The sequence below is a fragment of the Saccostrea cucullata genome, unplaced genomic scaffold (genome assembly GCF_032062105.1).
Source record: "Saccostrea cucullata isolate Sc308-1 unplaced genomic scaffold, CSIRO_AGI_Scuc_v1 ctg8798, whole genome shotgun sequence".
Taxonomy (NCBI): Eukaryota; Metazoa; Mollusca; class Bivalvia; order Ostreida; family Ostreidae; genus Saccostrea; species Saccostrea cuccullata.
In genome coordinates, this window is record NW_026926484.1 from 5,954 (window position 1) to 27,819 (window position 21,866).

General features: G+C 32.5%; 1 protein-coding gene across 1 annotated transcript; it reads right to left on the reverse strand.

Moving 5' to 3' along the window:
• Positions 1-9,441: 9,441 nt before the first annotated feature.
• On the reverse strand, positions 9,442-16,216 carry LOC134271808 (uncharacterized). The gene is made up of 5 exons (XM_062754029.1): positions 16,128-16,216; positions 14,540-14,564; positions 12,090-12,198; positions 11,189-11,330; positions 9,442-10,172 (listed from the first exon to the last, which is right to left on the reverse strand). Exons 2-5 carry the CDS (start codon positions 14,552-14,554, stop codon positions 9,719-9,721), a joined length of 720 nt encoding a protein of 239 aa, XP_062610013.1. The 5' UTR covers positions 14,555-14,564; positions 16,128-16,216; the 3' UTR covers positions 9,442-9,718.
• Positions 16,217-21,866: the final 5,650 nt, after the last annotated feature.

A 21,866-nucleotide genomic window follows, 5' to 3' on the forward strand; every position in this document is an offset into this window, starting at 1 on the left:
TTAGTGGTGAATGCAAGGGGAATGGAGATTTAAAAAAAATCCACAAACTAGACATCATATAAACCTAACATATATAAATATACATTAGTTAAGGAAAGAGACCCTCTTTGGACACTGTGAATTGGTTGCTATTGTGTTGGTATTAAATTTTCTTGTTTCATTTTTTAAAATATTCAGATTAATGGTCATCGATCAAATAATCTGTGAAGAGTTTTATGATGAATGTTTCATTTTGGGAGGCAACTGCCTTAGAAACCTGTTTTCATATAAATCTTCTTTTACATAAGCAAAAATTTGAAGAATGAATACTTGAAAATTTGAAAAATAATAGATATTTGTTATAACTATCCACTTTTATAAAATGAGAAACAGAGAAGATACTAATGATCCATTAGACTAAGAAAAAAACCCAAGTTTTTAGGAATTATCTTACAGTAAATATATCAATACATGGGATTTAAAACCCCATGATAAAGAAACGTGGGAGAAAAAACCCCATATGACAATATAAGCAACATATGGGTTTAAAAAACCTACATTGATTTTCGTGGGGTTATTTCCCCCATGGGGTGAAAAATAAACCCCATGGGGTTTTTGTGGGGTTTTTTGTGGGGTATTTTTAAGTTCATGTTTCCCCATGGGATTTTTGTTTTTGAACTCAAATATCTCAAAAACTAGCAGAAAATGTTGAATTTTTTTTTCATAAATCAATTTGATTATAAAAACCCCACCATTTAAAAAAAACCCTAAGATGATAGCTTTAAAGGAAAAGGGTGCGCAAGTTCGGAAAAATGTCCATTCCGAAGTTGTCCGTCCCACTGTTCTATAATTAATTTATTTTCAATCATGATTTAATGCTTACATTTCGAAAATTTTCGAATAACAGAGCGAAGAACTCAATCATATTACATCAATCTAAAAGCCGAACTCAGTGTAGAAATATATATTAATGTGTTAAGATCCACAAATAAAATTGTTTATATTTTGATTAATAAATCAATTCAAGACTTTTGGAAATGTTCAACAAAATACTAGTAAATACCTTTACAAGTCCAAACAAATTTTGAAAAAAATAAAGGTTAAATATTTAATATTTTCATTACATTATTAAGAGCGGCGATAGCCTAATGGATAAGGCGTTCACCTTGCAATCCTAAGGTCATGGGATCGCGCCCCGACTGTGGCGTTTTTTTTTATTTTTGGATTTTGAATTTCGTTCTTTTTCATTATTTTTACCAAATCAAGATATAAGCGAACTCTACATTTATAATATTGATAACAAATCACTATAAAAATAATTTTTCACCCATATAAACAATATTATCGACTGCGTAATGTGACTTAATGGTGGCTTAATGGTAGCTTAATGGTAGCTTAATGGAGTTTGGACATTAAGCACCTGTAAGTCTAGCTTAATGGTAGCTTAATGGTGACTTAATGGGGGTCTAAAAGTTACCATTAAGGACCTGTAAGCCACCATTAAGCTACCATTAAGCTACATTTAAGCACCCATTAAGGACTTTGAGTTGGCTTAATGGTAACTTAATGGTGGTGTAAATGTTACTTAAAGGTGTTTAATGGTGACTTATTGGTGACTTAAAGACAACCATTAAACCACCATTAAGGACCTATAAGCCACCATTAAGCCGGACTTAAAGGGTGTGTTTCATCTTGTGTAATTTCCAAATCGGGGCCAAAAGGTAAGCCAAATAATAAAGCAAAGAAAATGGCGAACGAAAGAAATCCTGTAATGTATATACAGGTGGTTTCTGAAAAAAATAAATATACTCTTTACTTTAAATTAATTACTTGAATAAACAAAAAAGCAGTATAATTATATTTTTATAAACATTTTGGCGGAGAGAGAGAGAGACGGAGAGAGAGAGTTACAATGGAGAATTGAACACAATGCTCCTTTAGAAAAAAACAATCTTAATATTTTTGAATTGTTACCCGTTCCTAATTCCCTGGACCTTAATATAGCTTTCGTGAATAAGGTTATATTGATACATGTCTTATTTTATATATACCATGTACATGTATATTTCTATATCATGTATATATGTGTAGGACTCCAAAGTGCGATGGGACTCCAAAGTCCGATGGTCACGCCAAAGTCCGATGGTCTGCGCCAAACCCCGATGGTTTGACACGCCAAAGTCCGATGAAGCGGAAAACAATTAAAGTTTATGACGTCATAGTACTGGTGCGCAAAAATGCGATACCGCGCCATGCCAAGGCCCGATTGTTTAAGATAAAATACAAATAAATATTAAATGCAAAGGTTAACCCTCATCTATTAGATATAGGTGCGAGACTAGCCCTAATCAGTCGAAAAATGTGTAGTACTCAGTAACTATAACCTAAGTATCTTGGGTGGGTGCTGGACTAATCCTAATCAGTCGAGGGCTAGGCTTACCCAAAAATCTTTCGGGTGGGTTCGAAGAAAAAAAAATATCAATCCAATAGTGTTCAGGGACTAACTCTTATCAGTCGAGTGGTGTGCGAGGATTAACCCTAATTAATGCCTCTAGTGGGTGAAAACAATAAGTAAAATCAATAAAATACACAACGGGACAACGTCATGACGTCGGACTTCTGTGACGTCATAAATGTTGACTGTTCCTCCGCACCATCGGACTTTGGCGTATCAGACCATCGCACTTTAGCGCAACGTGTCTCATAGGAAACGAGCCATCGGATTTTGGCGTGACCATCGGACTTTGGCGTCCGTAAAGACAGTGAACCATCGGGGTTTGGCGCAGACCATCGGGATTTGGCGCAGACCATCGGGGTTTGGCGAGACCATCGGACTTTGGCGTCACCATCGCAATTTGGAGTCTTACATATGTAATATGGCGATTTCTTTTGGAGAAGAATAAAATTAGTTTACTTAAATGTACATACAGTCAGACAAATTTGAAGCAGAAAAACTTGCTTATGAGTGTGCATTATTTTGTAAAACAAAAAAAAAATGTCATAATAGTATCATCGTAACTTATGACTGAAATTCTGTCCATATTCGCTCTTCATTCATTTACAACTAGGGGCGTTGTTTCATCAGCTTCATTATTTGAAATTCCAATGGCATCTTCCTCACCAGAGATCTGAAATTTAGCATTGAATTTCTTTTGAAATGAAACATCACAAATATGCTATTCCTATTAGGCTGAATCCATGACCCCCCCCCCCCTAATTCGAAATTAAAAAAAAAACACTAAAGAGTCTGATGCAATGTTCATATTTTGATATTTTACCAGACAAAGTAGACGCAAATACTTCCACACATGAAACGCAACTGTTTATGTTTATATTATCATATATATGCTTTTTAAATAAATTTGATTTTATTTAAATATGTAGCGGTTACTATCCTATGCTAAAACTTATGTCCAAATTACTGTATCTCGACTTCCATTTTCTATGATCTTGTAGTGCAGCCGAAAATTCCAGCGGCATCGAAAGATTAAGTTGCATAAAATGGCCAAGCGGTCTGGCAAGCTGTTAAATCCTGCGGACAGATTCTGTAGGTCGAGACTACAGCTCTTGGTAGAGGCAAAAAGGGTATCCTTATAAAAGTGAATTTCTTTGTGCTTTCTAAATTATAATTCTTTTCCGATTTTAATATTCGCTTTTCCAACATTAAAAGTCTTATTTCAACTCAACTTCAATCTCAGCTTTTATAACTTTATGGTTGGCAATTTTATCTTCAAAGTTTGATTTTTTAAAAATAAAATTCTCATTAAATTCACATTGAGACGCTGTTGCAACCACTACTGAAATAAAGACCACTATTGAAATAATTATTTCAATAGTGGTTGAGAGTGCATTTCAATAATAAACATAGGTTGCAATCACTATTGAAATTCGACCACTATTGGAATAACTCTTTCAATAGAGGTTGAGAGTGCATTTCAAAAACAAACATAGTATGCTACCAATATTGAAATTCGACCACTTTGAAATCATTATTTCAATAGTGGTTGAGAGTGTATTTCAATAACAAACATAGATTGCACTTGCAGATTCTGGGCTACAAATAAAGACCTGTTTGTCAGCACATATGGCCTTATTGCAAAACATGATTTCGGCTTTTACAGTCTTAATTTAAGGACCGGTCAGCACGTCCTGAAGTGGCATTAAACCCATGGCGCAAATCGCAACTCCTTAAAAAATTTTAGTCAGAAAAACCAAGATTAAAGTTGAAGTTACCAAATTTACAACTTACAAAAAGCTGGACTTCTTTTGGACTCAATTTTTTCTCAAATTGAAAAGAATTTGACTAGACATTATACATTTCCATAGGAAAAAAAGAGAGGAGGAAATTCAATTTTAAGATGAACGCGTAAGTTTACAGCTTGCGAAAAAAGTGAAATAGTGGAAAAGGCGATAATTCAACGATTTTGCGCAGGTGCTGATATAAATTGCAGAAACAAATTTTATAGTCACAATGCATAGTCATAAAGCTTTGGATACATATTGTATTTAAGAAAACTTTTCGCTTTCTTCTTCAATTCAATATCAACTCTTTATTCTTCCAAAACCAGACCATGGGTACTGGATGAAAATATACAAATATAATTTATATTGATAAAAAAATAACAATCAAGGGTGGAAATAAAGAAAAATATTTAAAGGAAATTGCAATTCATAGCAAACGTGAAATTCATCACTGATACAGTGACAAATAGTACATACATGTATTCTTTTATGAAAATTTCTTCCAAAATTATCAGATATACATGTTTCGCTTCTCAAATGAAGATTACATTAGGGTGAACTAGCAAATATGCTTTTTAAATTCATGTACGAATTGGTTTTTGGAGTTTCTTTATTAATGACTTGACTAAAGCCAGTTAAGGCTCTTATATTAGTCCTATTTTCCATATACGAAAATTAATTGTATCTATTAGTTTATTTATTTTGCCTGCAGTCGCATTTACACTGTATATGAAGATAGAGCAATTACATAGATGCTGTGGTATTGTAGCCCTCTCCAGAAAAAAATTAGATAAAAAAATCGGAGATATCAGTTTATGCTATACAGTTCAACGCACTTTCTAAACTCACATGGTTTTTCGAACAAATTAAGGTCACATTGTTACTATGCGAAATTGTGAAACGAGGCAACAAAATATATTTAAAAAGTAGTTTCTAACTAAATTTTAAGTTTATTTAACTAACTTTAAACATAATTCACATATAATTGTTGGTAAGATTTTAATATACTCTTGGCTGATAGATTGTGATAGTTCCCAAATTTTTTTTCGTCGTTTCTCGTGAAACGTAACCGTCTATGTACCTGTCCTTTTTAAAGCAGTTCTTTGCCTTGCATTGGCTCAAAAATAGTGCAGATCATGTAAATTTTGTATTTCTGTTCAATAAAATGACTCTATAAAGCGCAAGATGATAATAGTATTTCTCATTTGTGGTTGACTACTTTTATGTTAAAAAGCTGGCATTTTGTAGGGTTACATTCGGAACTTTAGCATCATGAAAGATAGATCCGACCGCAAAATTCTAAAGTTTCAGACCGTAAATGTAAAAGAATTATTTTTTCAATGGTAACAATTTACTATTTTAAAAAATGAAGAATCCTTTTTTATCCTGTCTTTTGGCATGGTTTCTTTATGCAGCATTGTCATTTTTGGCGCTACATTTCAACAAAACTAAGAAGAGTATGGAAAATGTGCAAAGTATTTCGAAAACTCATCATCTTTAAGATGACAGTTTGAAAATTTCAACTAAATAGTATCAAAGAAAGCTGGATAGTTTTAATCTGTACATACCTATGGTGAAATCATACAGATGTAACATCATATAATTTATTAAGTCCCATAAAACATCGACTTTAAAACTTTAAGATTGTGGATTTTAAGAATTTGTACAATTAACATGAGATATTGAATACATATTAGGGCTTTGTCTCGTATTTAAGGTCGATACTGTTAACGTTCATTTTATTACAAAATGAATGTGACCTTAATTTGTGCGAAAAATCATGTGAGCTTAGAAAGTGTGTTGAGCTGTACATGTTTAAAACAGTGTCTCAAGGTTATAAAAAAAGAATCCTTGGAAAATATGATGGTATTTTGTTCTGCTTTACTGTATAATAATACTTTCTGGTACTGCTATTTAAATTTATTTTAAATGCATATTTAGATATTTTAATTGAAAAAGACGTTAATGGTTATCTAACAACCAAGCTATCTGATAAACGTGATGACTTAAATATTTCTATTGTCAATTTCCTTTACTTATGCAGCAATATACTTTCATCACCTGCATACGGAATTTACATATCTCAGTTGATTAGATACGCTAAAGCATGTACTTCATATAAAGGAAACATATGGAGATAACAAACAGTATTCCAGAACAAAAGTCCATAAAACAATACAAAATAGGAGCAGAGCAAACACGGACCTCCAAATGAACAATTTCTACAACAAGGTAAATTATTGACAAACAATTTGATAAAACAAGAATTTCAGAAGTCATTCTTTCGTAAGTTCTATGGTCGATACAATGACCTTGTCAGCAAAAACAATTTATCATTGAGTCAAATGCTAACTGACGTTTTTCATACTTACTGTTAATCCATTATTTATACACTGAATTGACGACGGATTTTTCTGTTGTTTCCCGATCATGACAGAGACCACACTGCGAGTGTGACCGGTCGGCAGAGGATGCTCACTCCTCCATGGCACCTGATCCCACCTCTGATGTTTTGGAGATCTGTGTTTGCTCTGCTCCTATTTTGTATTGTGTTATGGACTTTTGATCTGGAGTGCTATTCGTTATCTCCATATGTTTCATGCAACTTGTATTAAGAAGAACCCACTGACCACAACGCTCACCTGAGTAAATTGTTCTCCTGTTCTTCACCAGATTTATTTCCCTACACCACCACATGAAACTTCCACATAAAAAGTTTCAGCTTTTTATGGAATATCTTCTGGCTCTACATTGCAATCGATAGGAAAAGTTGAAGAACTACTGGGCCAGATAGTAATTACTGAAACTTATGTGGAAGCATCCTTGGGTAGTGAAGATTCTAAATTGTTCAAATAATGACCGGCGGGATTATGTTAGGGTCACAGAAAGTATTACAAGGCGGAAAATCTGGACAGCAGAATCTAGTCAGAAACCAGAAACCAGAGAAGAATCCTACCGTAAGTCATTTGTTTTTCTAGAAACGTTATTAGTGTTGTCATCATCACAAGAGGGTCACTCATGCTAAAAAAAATCCAATCCAGAAATTTCTTGACACGAAAAAAAACACGTGAAGTCCTTCCCTTAATGTGAAAGGGGGAGAGAGGGTTCTCATGCGTTCATACCTTCATGTCTATGACATTTTTTATACCAACTTATCACGAATTCGCGTTTCCGGGCGAGGGGGGGGGAGTTCTTAGGTCCCTTTTAGTTGATTTATTTTATACATTGAATAACTTTTAGTTGGTTTAGTTTGTGCACCAGAGGGTGTCTCTCTAGATCTATGCATGTAAAACATATCTTATTTGTAAAAACAAAGAGATATAAATGTTTGATCAGCGTTTTCTAAGTGGAGGGTCCAAGATCAGTTTTAGTTCGTTTAGTTTATACATTAACCCACGACTGTACAAATTTTAACAATCTAATCTAATTTTAATTAGATTGAAATTTTAAATGCCCCCCACCCCCAAGATCTTTGCGTAAGAAACAATATAACACACAGAGGTATACATCTTTAATTTGAGGAAAATTTTAACTATAGAATATAATGGAAAATGTAACTTTATTTTCAAAACATCTTTATTCGAAAAGACAATTCTTTTTTTATTTTCTCTCTTCAAGGGCTTCGTTGTCTCGGGGGGGGGGGGGGGTGTTACTTCTTTTAAGATTAAAAGCAGAAAATAGTCATTTTATTACCTATTTCAAATAAGAAAATAAAAATAAAGAATGTACTTTATCAATGGCATATATTGAATATTACATAAATTAAAACATAGTGGTCATTTAGTCAATTTAATCTTACCATGAAAAATGACCTCTTGGAAAAAATGTCCTGGATCCGCGCCTGTTTTTTTTTCTTCTTTTTGAAAATTCATATAGATATAAATATCAATATAAATATTCAATTTATTTAAAAATGTGTGGCAGTTGGCAGTTAGCAGTTGGCTGTCGTAAATAAAAAATATTTATGAAAATAAAACACATAATTTGTGAATATTTTTAAACTTATGGTTAAAATCTTTTTAAAACCAGTCACAACTGGGGAGAACATGTTCATTATTTATATTTATAAAAGAAATTAAAACGAATTAGCCAAATTTGAGAGAAATTATTTTTTTAATTTTGGCCAATCCCGATCAAAATTAAACAGATCCCAACCGTATCTATACAATTATTGGAAATATATAACATTTCCCCGAAAACACCAGTCTGATTAGGTGTAATAAAGGTTAAAACATTATTGAACCTGACAATATTTTTTTTTCTTCATTGTAAATACATGAAGAAGCAATAAATTAGCATTTTATTCATTTTGTGTTAATTTTGATCGGGATCAGTTTAATTTTGATCGGGTTAGGTCCAAATATTAAAAAAAATTAATTTCTCTAAAATTTCTCAATTTTGTTTCAATTTCTTTTAAAAATATTATTGACAAACATGTTGTTCTTCGTTGTGACTAGTTTTATGGTGTTTTTAACCATAGGTTTAAGAAATATTCTCAAATAGTGTGTTTTATTTTCATAAATAAATCTTTATGAAAATTATTAAGTCTTACCTATGGAATTCCATATACGGCAGCCATCTGCCGACTGCCAACTGCTGACTGCCTACTGCCAACTGTCACACATATTTGAATAAAATTTCATATCTATATTGATAATCATGTGAATTGTCAATAAACCAGGCGCAGATCCAGGATTATTTCCCGGGGGGGGGGGGGGGTGAAAAGGGGGAGGGCAGTAAGCAGTCAGCAGTTGGCAGTAAGCAGTTGGCTGGCGTATATGGAATTCCATACTAACCAACCTTTCTTTACACATTTTAAAAGATATCATAAATATGATGCATTCATTTTCAGCAAACTTTTAACTCGAAAACAACTTATTTGGATATAAATATTTTTTTTTTTCATTTTCTTTGAAAAAAAAATACAAAAAAAATACTATATATAATAAAAAAGTATATTTCGGCCTTTCAATGCTGAAACCGTTGTTTAAAAAAGATGACTCAAAGATCTATAAAATAAAAAAGTTTGTGTGGCATTCCACCTTAAAAACACTGACTGGATTTTATTCATTGTTTGTATGATTTTTTATGGTGAATCCCGCCATCATATCAAATACTCTATTTTGAAACCATAATCTTAAAGCCATTATTATCCACAGCGTAAAAAAATATTCAGAAGATAAAAAGAAAATAAAAGAATTTATTGTTAATTACATGATGATGAGTTTAAAAAAATATTTTTAAAAATAAATTCATACACTACTATATTGTAGAGAAGAATTAAATGAAAATTAAAACTTCAAATTAGCTCACAATAATGATATCATAAAACAGTCACACATTTGCTACAGTTATTCAAACGATTCCAAATTCTGTAACTATCGACCTAATTCTGACAAAGCTCCCTTAACAATCTAGTGTACTTTTTAAAATTCATTTTTAACAATTCTTGATATGGTTTATAACATTTTTGCAATTGTTAAAGAGTAGAAAGTGGTTAACATTGATCATATAAGCTTTGGCGTCTTGTTCTTGTTGTATTATCACCAACAGACGTTTCTTCGATCTGTCTCATAGGTTCTCGATTGTAGTGATCAGTCTCTTCTTTGCTACACCACGACTCAAAGAAAAACAAAGCTGCTTTAAAACGGTAAAATATGAAAAAAGGAAAAACAATTTTGTTGAATATCTTCCACCATGTATCGTTATAAAAAGACTTTAATGAATATGTAAATGGAGGATATCTCGCTTGTGCCAAGGAATCGACCATCCAAAATCCCAGATTATTTATAGAAAGAAGGTAAAACATAAGTTTGATTCCCGCTTGACCATTTCCATTATGTTGACCATCGTGTAAAATAATCAGGTATATCGTTTGAACATATGTATTTGTAATTGTTAAGACACCATTGAATCCTCCCGCATATTCTCCAATGAAGAAAGAACTGTAGCTATCAAAAAAATTGTAAAGGATATTTGCAAAAGCACAAATTGAAAACACAATGTTGTCCAAATGCATATTTATGTCACGGCGCCAAGGATAGGTCGCAAGTAACGTTATGCTCAAGAATAAAAATTGTAAAATATCAAAGGTTAAATCACCCCTGTTAAAAAAACGGTAAAATGATGACATTGTCATCTCATCAGGATTTGCCGCAACAACAACCATCAAAACAGAAACTAAAGCAAACAATGATACCAAAGTACTGTACACTCCTTTGACGGCAAATTCCAACGTTTTCAAGTTCGTAATTTTGTTCAAAATGAAACGTACATATATTGAAAAGTTTGTTAACTTCTTTGAAAACTAATTTTTGAATCATGGCTGGTTTCATCAATAGAATCATCCTGCTGCCAAATGCTCTGCTCATGTTCTTGGGCTTCAAATTGATATATTCTTGATGCCACCAATTCCAGAGCCATGAGAAAAAACTCTATTTTCAATGGAGTTGCATATGGGTGAATAGCATGGGCAATACCATCAAAAAGACTATCAATGGACAAGTTTTCTTTAGCTTTGTACAAATTTGAATACGATAAGTTTTTTTCTATTAATGATGAATTGTACATGTGGGATTCGTGAAAGATACTGTATATTTCATTGATTTCTGTATCAGACCAGATGCAAAGGTTAACAGCAATAAGCAGAACAAATGCTGCTCCTGTATATCTATTTGTTGGTAAATTATTCGAATCCTTAGAGCAATGATAAACTATTTGCAAAGTCGCAAACACACAACAAAGTCCACTATACGATGAATAGCACAAACCTTGCGTTGTCAATGTATCTACCAGAAAGGAACCAGTCGTGAAAAAACCAAGTATTAAAAAGAAAACTCTCTCAATAGAAAAAATAACATTTCCTCGACATCTATTTGTATACAAAATGCCAATAACTAAAAAAAGTTGATCTGATACACCAACTATGACAACTGTGATAAGAATTCCACTTAGAGCATCTCCATACTGTGTATCCTGATTAAGACTCATTTCTAAATCAGGTCCAAAACGTAAGCCAAATATTAAAGCAAAGAAAATGGCAAACGAAAGAAATCCACTGATGTAAATACAGCACACGTGCCTTTTGTTGTTTTGTAGCCTTTCCGTTCCTGAAAAAAATGTAAAAAGAAAAATATTACGCTTACCTAATTTGCACATTAGCAAATTGTTTCCAAATGAAGTTTTATGTTGTTCTTAAATTGTTAGACCTGAAGAGGTGAGGCACCCTACGAATTTAGCAAATAGTGAAAGACGACAGTAACCGAAATATTTGTTAGCTGGGTATGTACAGTAAAATTGTAATGCATTATTAGTGCTCTTCCAGAGAAACATAAGATTCAAGATACTAGCTGTTGTTGCAAAAGATATACATTTGAAAGATAAAGAAATGACTGATATACCACGATGCTCATCTAAATTGAATAAGTATCTACATAAACAGAACGTTAGATATATTTATCGACATAAAGGCTTTGAATTTGCTCTTGTTTGAGGTTTCAGATGGGGGTGATAAATATTGGCCTTACTTCTTATAAATAGTTGATATGATATTATGCACACCAATCAAATCTCTGACATATGTTCTTCCACACATTATGACCAATGGGGACAAAATTTTTGTGACCTGGTGGTTCTTGGAAAGATTCTTAAAAAAGCTAATTTTTATACATTTTTAAAAGTTTTACTCACTGAAAAAAGGTGGGGTCCTTCTTTCGAAGGAATTCCCTTTGCCAAAAGTAGCTTTGTAGGAGCTTGTCGTTTGAGAGCAGGAGACAAAAATGAGACCAGTTCTCACATAGTTAAAGAAAGACAAATCAGGATCAGAAAAATTCAAACTTTAAATTAGGAAAGTTAAAAGCATTTATAACCTATGCTGGAAACTCTGTCACCAACAGTTCTTGATCCATTTTCAAGAAGAGGCGTTGTTTCATCAATTTCTTCGTTTGCACTTTCATTAGCATCAACTGCACTCGAAATCTGAATATATTTCAATTATGACACGGAAATTAAAAGAAGTAAAACCATTGAATTTTCTTTAAGTTTTACAAGGTCTGCTTTCTATTCAGTGACCTGTTATCATTTTTTTTCAACTCAACGTTTCATTCATAATTCAAGCAATAATTACTATTATAATATCAATGGGCTTGTCCATCAATTCCGCGTTGTAAAGTTTACCTGAACTACTTCAAGTAATTTAGTGGTATAATTATATGACATTGATAAATAAATTCAACCCACATAAATATATTCGTAAAACTTCAGAGGCTCGTTTCTCAAAAAGACGTACGACCAGGCCTAAGCCTAGTCCGCACTAAATCAGTGACTAAACCCGAGAATCGGACTAAGTAGCGTTTCACAAAAAGGCGGAGACTTAGTCGAGACTAAATTTTGGTTTAAATCTACGCCTGCTCATGAGTAGGCGAAAGTTTTTAGTCTGTACAGAACTTGGAAAAAGTGGCAAGTGGGTTAAAAGACTAATTATTTTATATGTATGCGATATAATACCTATTCATATACATAATTACATGTACATATGAAATGAAAAAAAAAACAAAAAAAAAACGTGAAATATACGTGTATTATGTAGGAAAATAGAAAGGTAATAAAATCCAGCAAGGGTGCAGATTATTTCCGTAAGAGGTGTGATCAACTATAAATTTGTTACTAAGAATTTTGAATTGAAATTGGGTAAGAATTTAAGAAGTACCACAGTTAAAAAAAACAGGCACGCGTAGTGTTGGGAGGGGGCTTCAATCCTCCCTCTTTTTTTCGGGTCAAAGTGCTTTCTGTTAAAAATTAAGCTGAATGTTTTATGCTGACCTGAACTTTAAGTTTTTCCCTTCTCTTACTGTCATATTTTGCTGAACAATACCAACACCCCCACCACCATACCGCGTATATTTTTTTTGTTTTGAAATGCATGGTGTTCAATAAAATCCTTAAACACTATATTTTAAGAATAAACGATGTATATTTAAGATAATTAAAAATATTCGGTATCTAGGCCATCAACTACGATAATGCACCTTAACTTAAGTTCATTCATCTTTAATTTCCCATTTACTTAAATATGACATCAAAATAACAGAAAAATGTGAATAATAATCCAGTATTAATAAATATTCTGTTTATAAGACTGTTCATTCCTATTTCAAAGGATCGATATGACAGGTATTCAAAGTCAAATCTGCTATTCTGCCCTTCTTTGGCAATCCATTTTTTTTCCTCATCCATTTGCAATTTCTTTTTTTTCTTTGATTTCAATCAAATAAGTATCGAATATTTAAGAAATAAAGTCCGCGTGTTCGTAAATGTTGCAGGATAACCTCCGAGATTGAGAAATATTGTTTGAAAGACAAATGCTGAGGCGTATAGCCAAGACTTTTATATTTCTAACAACATTTCGAGACCGAGGAGGTTATCCTCCATCATTCACTACAGCAAAGACTTTATTGCTATTCTACTGTAAACTCTAATAAGGCCAATCCTTTCCTCTATCGAGAAACGAATTATGTCACCATGTCTCGATTGCGCTGTTCCATTTAACACCAGTGGTTAAATTTGTTTACCTTAATTGCGTCCGGAAGGCAGACGATTTGAGCTTTCGTTACATTAAAATAGCCTTTTATTTATAATAAACTTGATTGTAACAGTAATCTATTATAATTATTTTTGATGTAAAATGACAAAATCGATTTTTTCTATTTTATTGTTTTATCAATAAAGTCACGGAGTTCAAATATTTTGTAGTGAGGTTCGTGGACAAGCACGGCTTAGCTATAGATTAAAAAACCTATATTCATCAGCTACTTTATGCAATATACATTGCTTAGGCTTTGAAAGACGACACATCAATGTGATCTAAAAAAGTATTTCATTCAAGAGTCAAATACTCATATGAATTTCACAGATTTGATCAGGTTTCTGATCTGATCATTTTTTGATAACGTTCATGATTTATTTGAGAATAACGTCCACTGTACGGCATTTCTTTTCTTTTTTTTTATCTCGGCAATAATCGTGGTAGAATAACAAATACTTCATAAATGGTAGTTATAAAATAAGTAAACTTGAATATTGATTTACGAATCCGCTAACCCTAGAGTTAAAAGTTTCACGTGAAAATAATTGTCGTCGGACAACAAGTTTAAGGAATTATGTTTGACTTTTTAGCTAAACGGCTCTTCATAAATAAACAAAAATAGATTTTCTAAGATAATGCTTTTTAATTTGTCGAATTTCATATAAAAGCATTTAAAAACTTAAAAATGAACATGAATAGTCAGTTTGTCTTTTTTAGAATTGCGTGCAAACTTACCGTTGATGTACTCATGTCTTTCAATCTGCAAAAGATAAAAGGAATCTTTGTACCAATCTTTGAGACTTAATCGTAATCAATTTTTAATATTTTCATGAATATACAAGATAAAAAATAAGATAATAAGATAAAACTGAGCTAGTGTATCATAAATGCCTGTAAAGGGATAAAGGGGATCACCCTCCATTGTTTTTGAATATATCATAGAAAAAGGACTTTTCGAGTTTGACTAGTTAAACACACACACACAGGGAGTAGGAATTCATGACCTAAACCTTTGGACTTCCAAATGAAAAGTGGTATTCCGTAGGCCATAAGGAGGTGTAGTATAAAATGTCATTGCGAAAGCTCAAAGGCTTCTCGAGATATTGCGCCGAAGATTGTGTGAAAACAGAGTATCTGAATTGATTGATTGATTGTGTACTGTTTAACGTCCCTCTCCAGAATATTTCACTGATATGGAGATGTCAAAATTGCCGGTGAAGGGCTGCAAATTCAGGCTTATGCTCGGCACTTACGGCCTTTGAGCAGGGAGGGATCTTTATCGTGCCACACCTGCTGTGACACGGGGCCTCGGTTTATACGGTCTCATCCGAAGGACCGCCCCATTTAGTCGCCTTTTACGACAAGCAAGGGGGTACTGAGGACCTATTCTAACCCGGATTCCCACGGAGTAGTATCTGAATTGATGAGCTTGACCTATTACATTTAGACCTAAAAATAAATAAATGGGAGTCTTTCCTAGTCAATAGAAAAATGAAAGTGTTACAGACAGACAAAAATACAGACAGAAAGACGGACAGACAGACTGAAATAAATATTCCCCACCTTAAGCTGGAGCAGCAAATATTGATTTTACCCATATCATTTTACCCCAATTAGTCATACTGATATGCAGTCACCTTCAAATAGTGTAAAATTACAATGACAAAATACAAAGGTTAAGGCAAAATTGTTGAAGCGTGCAAGATATTTGAAAGCAAAACGGGACTTGATCTCAAATCTATTTTTGTCTTCGGTTGTTTCTTGCAGAATTTTGACTCGTGGAATATTAGATGACAGTATAAAAATGAGTTTTATTGTTGTATTAAGATTACCTTTCTTGGTCAGCATTCAACTGGAACACGACCATGCAAGGTCTAAGTAATCTTTTAAAACCACGAATATGAATCTAATAGAATTGTTTTACCTAAATTTCATTTTTTTTTCAAATGATCGTCAGTGCAACACCAACAAGTACCATAAAACGCATATATGTTGCTTGCAAGTTTTTGCAAATGCATTATGAGCAAACTTGGAATGACATCTGTTCATAGCTCAAATAATGTTTTTCAATGACTTTCAAGTATACCAAGTAATTTTTAAAGTAATTTTTTTTATCAAGAATGAAATGGAATATAAAGAATTTTTCAATTCTACCGTATTTATCACATAATATTAAAAAACAATTTTTTTTTTAATTTGCGAAAGATCAATTACACACATGTAGACATAAAATGCAAAGATGTTCTGTAAATCATCGATTTGCAAATTAATAAATGCAAAAAATCTCACAGTATTTTCAAATGAAAAAGAAAATAAAACTTACTTTGAATACAGGACCAGAGTATGTTGATACCTGATAACAGTTTGAAATGCACGGAATCTTAGAGATTGTTTTAGATGTATTCAAGATAAATCTCAAGGTGATGCATAATATAACTTTCAAAATTACGTAACCAGAACTGCTTACCCGCGGAAATTTACATGTAGCAGCAATTGGCCGCATGAATAAACCAAGCGACACAAAGGGAGATTGATTTAAGATTTTTGTTTGCCTCAGACATGTTATTGATATGATCTTGTAAAATCTTAAAGTTAATACTAACGAAGTTACAATATAAAAGAGTATTATGTACCTTTCTCCCCTTATCGAAGTATTCCTTTTACATTTAATATGAAATATATCGTACTTATAACGGTAGGGATATATATGATCAAGAGAATATTTAAAATTCCATTCACCACATTTTACATGTAGTTACGTATATCTAATATAAGAAGATATCCAGTAGAAAGTAGAAAACGAAACAGGCTAAGATAACAAAGGGTGATCAATATACATCTGCAATTGAAGCATAGTAATGGACACTTGAAAAATCCAGCTAAAGAATCTGTAAAGGAGAACAAAACAATACCTGTTATAGATAAATCATAATGATTGGATAACACTTTTTGAGTAGCCCAATAAGATGAAAATTATTTAATGCAGTTCTTCGATCTTCTTATTTTCATCCCCTCCCTCTCTTATCAGAATTTTTTAAATGATCTTTCCATCCTGTGTCCATAACCTCTATCTCTGAATATTGGATTTTTTCTAGATAAAGAAAAGTGTGAACGAAAAATAACAAAATAAATAAATATTATTACTCAAAAAGATATTATCTTAAAGCGATAAAGAGATAAAAATGTTATGTTTCTCATGAAAATAAATACATGTAGCATCATTGAAAAATCTACTTATCAGGAACAGGAAAGCAATGATTGGTCATATCTATCTGGGAGCATTGTCAAGTGGTGTATATTCAACCTTGTTCAAATCATGACCCCTGGGGTAGGGCTACAATGGACGATTAAAGTTTAACATAGAAACATATTTATATGAGAAAATTTCTAAAAAATCTTCATCTGAAAAACAGCAAATTTAAGAATAGTCATATTTATGTGGAAGCAGTCTCTAGTGGTGTAGATTCAATTTCCTTTCAAATCATGACCCTCGGGGGTAGAGTGGGCCATAACAGATGTTTTATTTTCTTTTTATTATTCCAGAGATTGCACATACTGAAATGAAATTTGGTATACAATTTTATCAGATGAATATCTAGGTAAAGTTCTGTTTTAGGTACTATTGCACCATTTATGCCCCTTGGAACTGAAAAATTCCAATCTGGGGGAGGGCGCATGTGCTTTTTAAACTTGTCTTGTTTAGATAAATATAGTGAGAAAAAATAGAAAAAGGAATAAACTTAAGGATATTCATCATGATATTGAGTGCCTCGACATTTCCTCATTAGAAATTTACAAGAAATTTATACAATTAATTGATATTCATCTTAATATTTTCAATAGAATTATCAATCATAAAAATGGTGTACACCTTAATTTCTTTCTTATATTTCTAAAGAATAAAATTCATTTAAAAGTCTTAGATATGTAAATATAACGTACAATGTTAGGACTTAATCAAATAACGTTAATGTGTACTTACACCATGCGCAACGTCATATATGTATTTGCAATAAAAATGTAAACCATTCACAGATGTATACATTTTTGAGTCAAAAACTCAAAAATCAATTTTACACATACATGTTCACTATCAAGGATTCTGTCGGTGACGTTAGAGAGAGAGAGAGAGAGAGAGAGAGAGAGAGAGAGAGAGAGAGAGATTATCTCGCAAATTGTAAAAAAAAAAGTTCTTTAAAGAATGCACTTTGCTTGTGCGGTCTGTAACTGTAAATTATGCTACAGTTACTCTTTATTTTACTTTTAAAGTATGTAAGTTACACAGAAAAAAATACATGTACATATATATTTCCGTCTTCAAATATATGCTTTTTATGTTCACTGCCTTCCATCAATATAATTAAAGTACTATAAAATTACATATTTGTGTCGGGTCATAGGTTCGTGGGGATTTTATTTCGTGAAAATTATATAGATATGTTAAAATAGCTAACATGCGCCTGTTAAGGATGCGCCTGCTGCCCAATCCTATTCACGATACCATCAGTGAATAAAATATTGTTTAAAATAAAATAGCTAACATTTTACATTTTGTTGTGGACAAGAATTCGTGGGTCTTTTCATATCTCGAAAACAAAGAAAATTTAACCCTCACAATAACATTTCCCCATTTTAAAAACATTTTCTCTTTTTGCTAATACGACCCCCCACACCCTTGATGGGGACTTCACTTGTCCTAGATCCCTTGAAAAAAAAAATTATTCTCGCTCATTATTCTATACAACTAATAACTCCACAAATTCCAGAAGGCTTTGGAACACCTCCCCTCCATCCCCTTTAGATACGCGCATGTGAACGAGAAGTAGAGAGTCTTCGAAATATATACTTTTATGGGTTTCTTTTCAGTGAATGAAACAGAAGATATATCGTACATGTTTAGTCTATTAACAATACCCCAAACTCATAACACATAATGCAAAACAAGCGGCAGTGTAAATCAAGGGTTTTTGCATCTCTTGGATCTGCAGCTCTCTGCTTGATCTTTCCGAATTTCTCAAGTACAGTGCAGTTCTGCAGTTAGAGGATGGGCAATCATAGTGCTGATGAGGTTAGAACCAAATGCATCATTGGATGATATATTGCACAAGCACAAGCTGGATAGTAAAATGCATCTTTGGTTTAGTTGAGAGAAGAAAAATTGCTGATACTTTTTCAAAGTGTAAAACAACAAAAATTTGAAGATGAATTTGCCTTGAGATGCATGTTAGATGACTTCTTATCAAAAGCTCTTATACAAGGACAGGTAGATCTAGTTAACGAGAATGTCATGCTAAGAGACATATTTTTCTTTGTTTGAGATGGAAACTAGTTTGAAGGACATATCCACAAGGAAAACCGAATGTGACGACCATAGGAGAACTATAAGGATACTGGAACAAGACAAAGAGGAAGAAAGTCAAGTCAGAAAAAAAAAATGAATTATACCATCGAAAAACGAAATATCAAGAGCAGAGAAAAAAAATCAAGCAAAAAAAACCTGAGGATTTGATAACTACTATGAACAGATTACTAGTATCTTCAATTTTTGGAGAGGTAAAAAGAAATATATGGAGATGACAAACAGTATTAAAGCTCAAGTCCACTTGACAATACAAATTAGAAGCAGGGCAAACGCGAATCTCTAAAACATTGGAGGTTCGATAAGATGTCATGGAGGAATGATCATCCATACCCCCTCCCGACCGGTCACACCCACCGTATACTCAGTATTCCTTTTCATGAGTGGGAGGAGAAAGAAAAAATGATCAACATCAAAGTAGAGGTATAGTGGACACTCCAAAGTACATCAATGACCTGTAAAAGAACAAAGAGAACACGAAGAATTATTCAATAAAAGAGAGTTTAAAAAACGCAGAAAAGAATGTTTGATCAGAGGGTCAGAGGAGAAAATTAAATAATTATGATTACATTAGATGATGATAAATCTTAATATATCAAGATCTTAACAAATGTATATCTATACATTATATATATTTATACAGAATACTTTGCTAAGAAATATTTTAGTGTAAATTAGTAATTATAAAAAGGATGTCCATTGGAATTTCCTTTGATTTTTTTTTTATTATCAAAGGCTTGTTACCCGAACAGCTACTCACCAAAACAAACAAATAACTATCACGATGCCCTCTGAGGGGTTCAGGTTGACAACCTGTGTTGAAAATGTACCAGATTTGAAGTTACTTTAAAATATTAAATCGATTTTTATTTCCTTTTTTTAATTTGCATATTTCATTGAATTATTCCATTAAATTATATACACATGTATAATATATATTATTTCAAAAATTTACAATCAGAAAACATATTAGATATAAAATTACAATTAAACAATTTTTTAAATTAAAAATTTCTCGACGTTCTGCTGTTTAACAGCTCTATTTCACACATTTTATACTTTCATTTTAAAAAATAAAAGCTAAAACTCATTATTTCATTTATTACACTCATAGCACTTTCACATTATTAAAGTCAGTTAATTTTATTGCGTTGATAATGATTCAATAGGAAAAAATAACTTACTTTGATTCGTGACCTACGATACAAGACATTCATTTGCATAACAACAGTTCAAACATACTCCTTCATTTGATTTATTTGCAAAACACCACTAAACATTAAGCAGTTTAAAACATGAACGATATTTTTTTAAGAATCGATAAAAATCTATAAGTTGTAAAACACATATTGTTAAAAGAGATTTATTATTTCTAAAAAAAAAAAAAATAGCAGGTACGAAAAGTGGATCTTGGTACTGAAGAATTTTACTCTTCAAGATACACACAGAAATCGATTCGATAAGTTTAACAGTTTGTTTGTTTGTATGAATCTTGTTTAACGTCCCTCTCGATAATTTTTAACTCGACACTTGCCGATGGAGGGCTGCAATACGCGGCACATTGAGCAGGGAGGGATTTTTTTCTTGCCAGTACCTACCTCGACAGGGGATCTCGGTTTATACGTCCCACAATAGGATTCGAACCTGCGATGTTAGGATCAACTCCTAACCTTGCGACCAGGCAGACACTCTAACCACTGTGACACGCGGGCGACGTATCAGTTTGTCAGGGTGTACTGTAAAAAATTAAGCTTTTTCACATGTAAAATATAAATAAAGAGGAGAAAGATATGAAAAAGTAGAAATGAGGAGAAGGAATAGATATGTATATCATGTTCATAGTTTAGTGTTCTTTTACCCGAATTCCATGTGTTTGCAAAAAGTCGAAATAACGAACAATGTTTGGGTTTAAACATTATACCGGTATTTACAATACAAATCTGTGAAGAGGTCATAAATACGGACTGTTGGGAATTCCAGAGATTGGATTTAGTGCATAAAAGGAATAAACATTCCTTGTTGACCATCCATACCACGTCGCGAGCCTTATATCTGGATCAGGGAAACGGGTCATTCTAAAATTTGTGATATACGTAGCTACATTGTTCGATACAAGTGAACACTTTGTGACAACTTCATGTTTTATTTAAAGTGAATCATTCTTGTATTATATTCACTTAAAATTTCTTTGAATATTTATGGTGTTTTCATTCCTTTTCACCTTTGATATGCAGATGATGTCTAAAAAATCAAGAATTATGTTATTTTGTAAGTTTTCAGACATAAGCGTGCTGTGATAATTTAATGGAACTGATTTTGGTTGTAAAGTTGTCAACTTCAAAGCCTTATGCATTTGTTTGAAATCAGAGATATTAATCTCTTTTCTGAATCATGGATACATTTTAAATTAACTTTTCATTAAACTTTAATAATATTAATTACTAAGTTCTATCTCCGCAATTATATATATACTTCACATATTCTGACTTCAATAAAGACTTTCATATAACTGAATCTTCACAGTACGGAGCATTACCTTTTCTAAATTAATTGTCTTCTCCATGGAACTGAGGACGATTTTCCTTTTCATTTGCACAACTTATATAATTATAAGTTCATTAGAACAAGAAAAATGGTCAGTGTATGAGGGAATGAATGACGTCAACACTAATCTGTCCGTCCGTTCCTACTACCCAAGCGTTT

Bases quoted from the DNA above. Each gene is read 5' to 3' on its own strand.
- LOC134271808 (XM_062754029.1), bottom strand. The intron at 11,331-12,089 runs GTTATAAATGCT...CATTTTTTTCAG, and splicing joins TGACAGAGTTTCCAGCATAG to GAACGGAAAGGCTACAAAAC. The intron at 10,173-11,188 runs GTATGGAGATGC...TTTTTTTGATAG, and splicing joins AGTCTTAATCAGGATACACA to CTACAGTTCTTTCTTCATTG.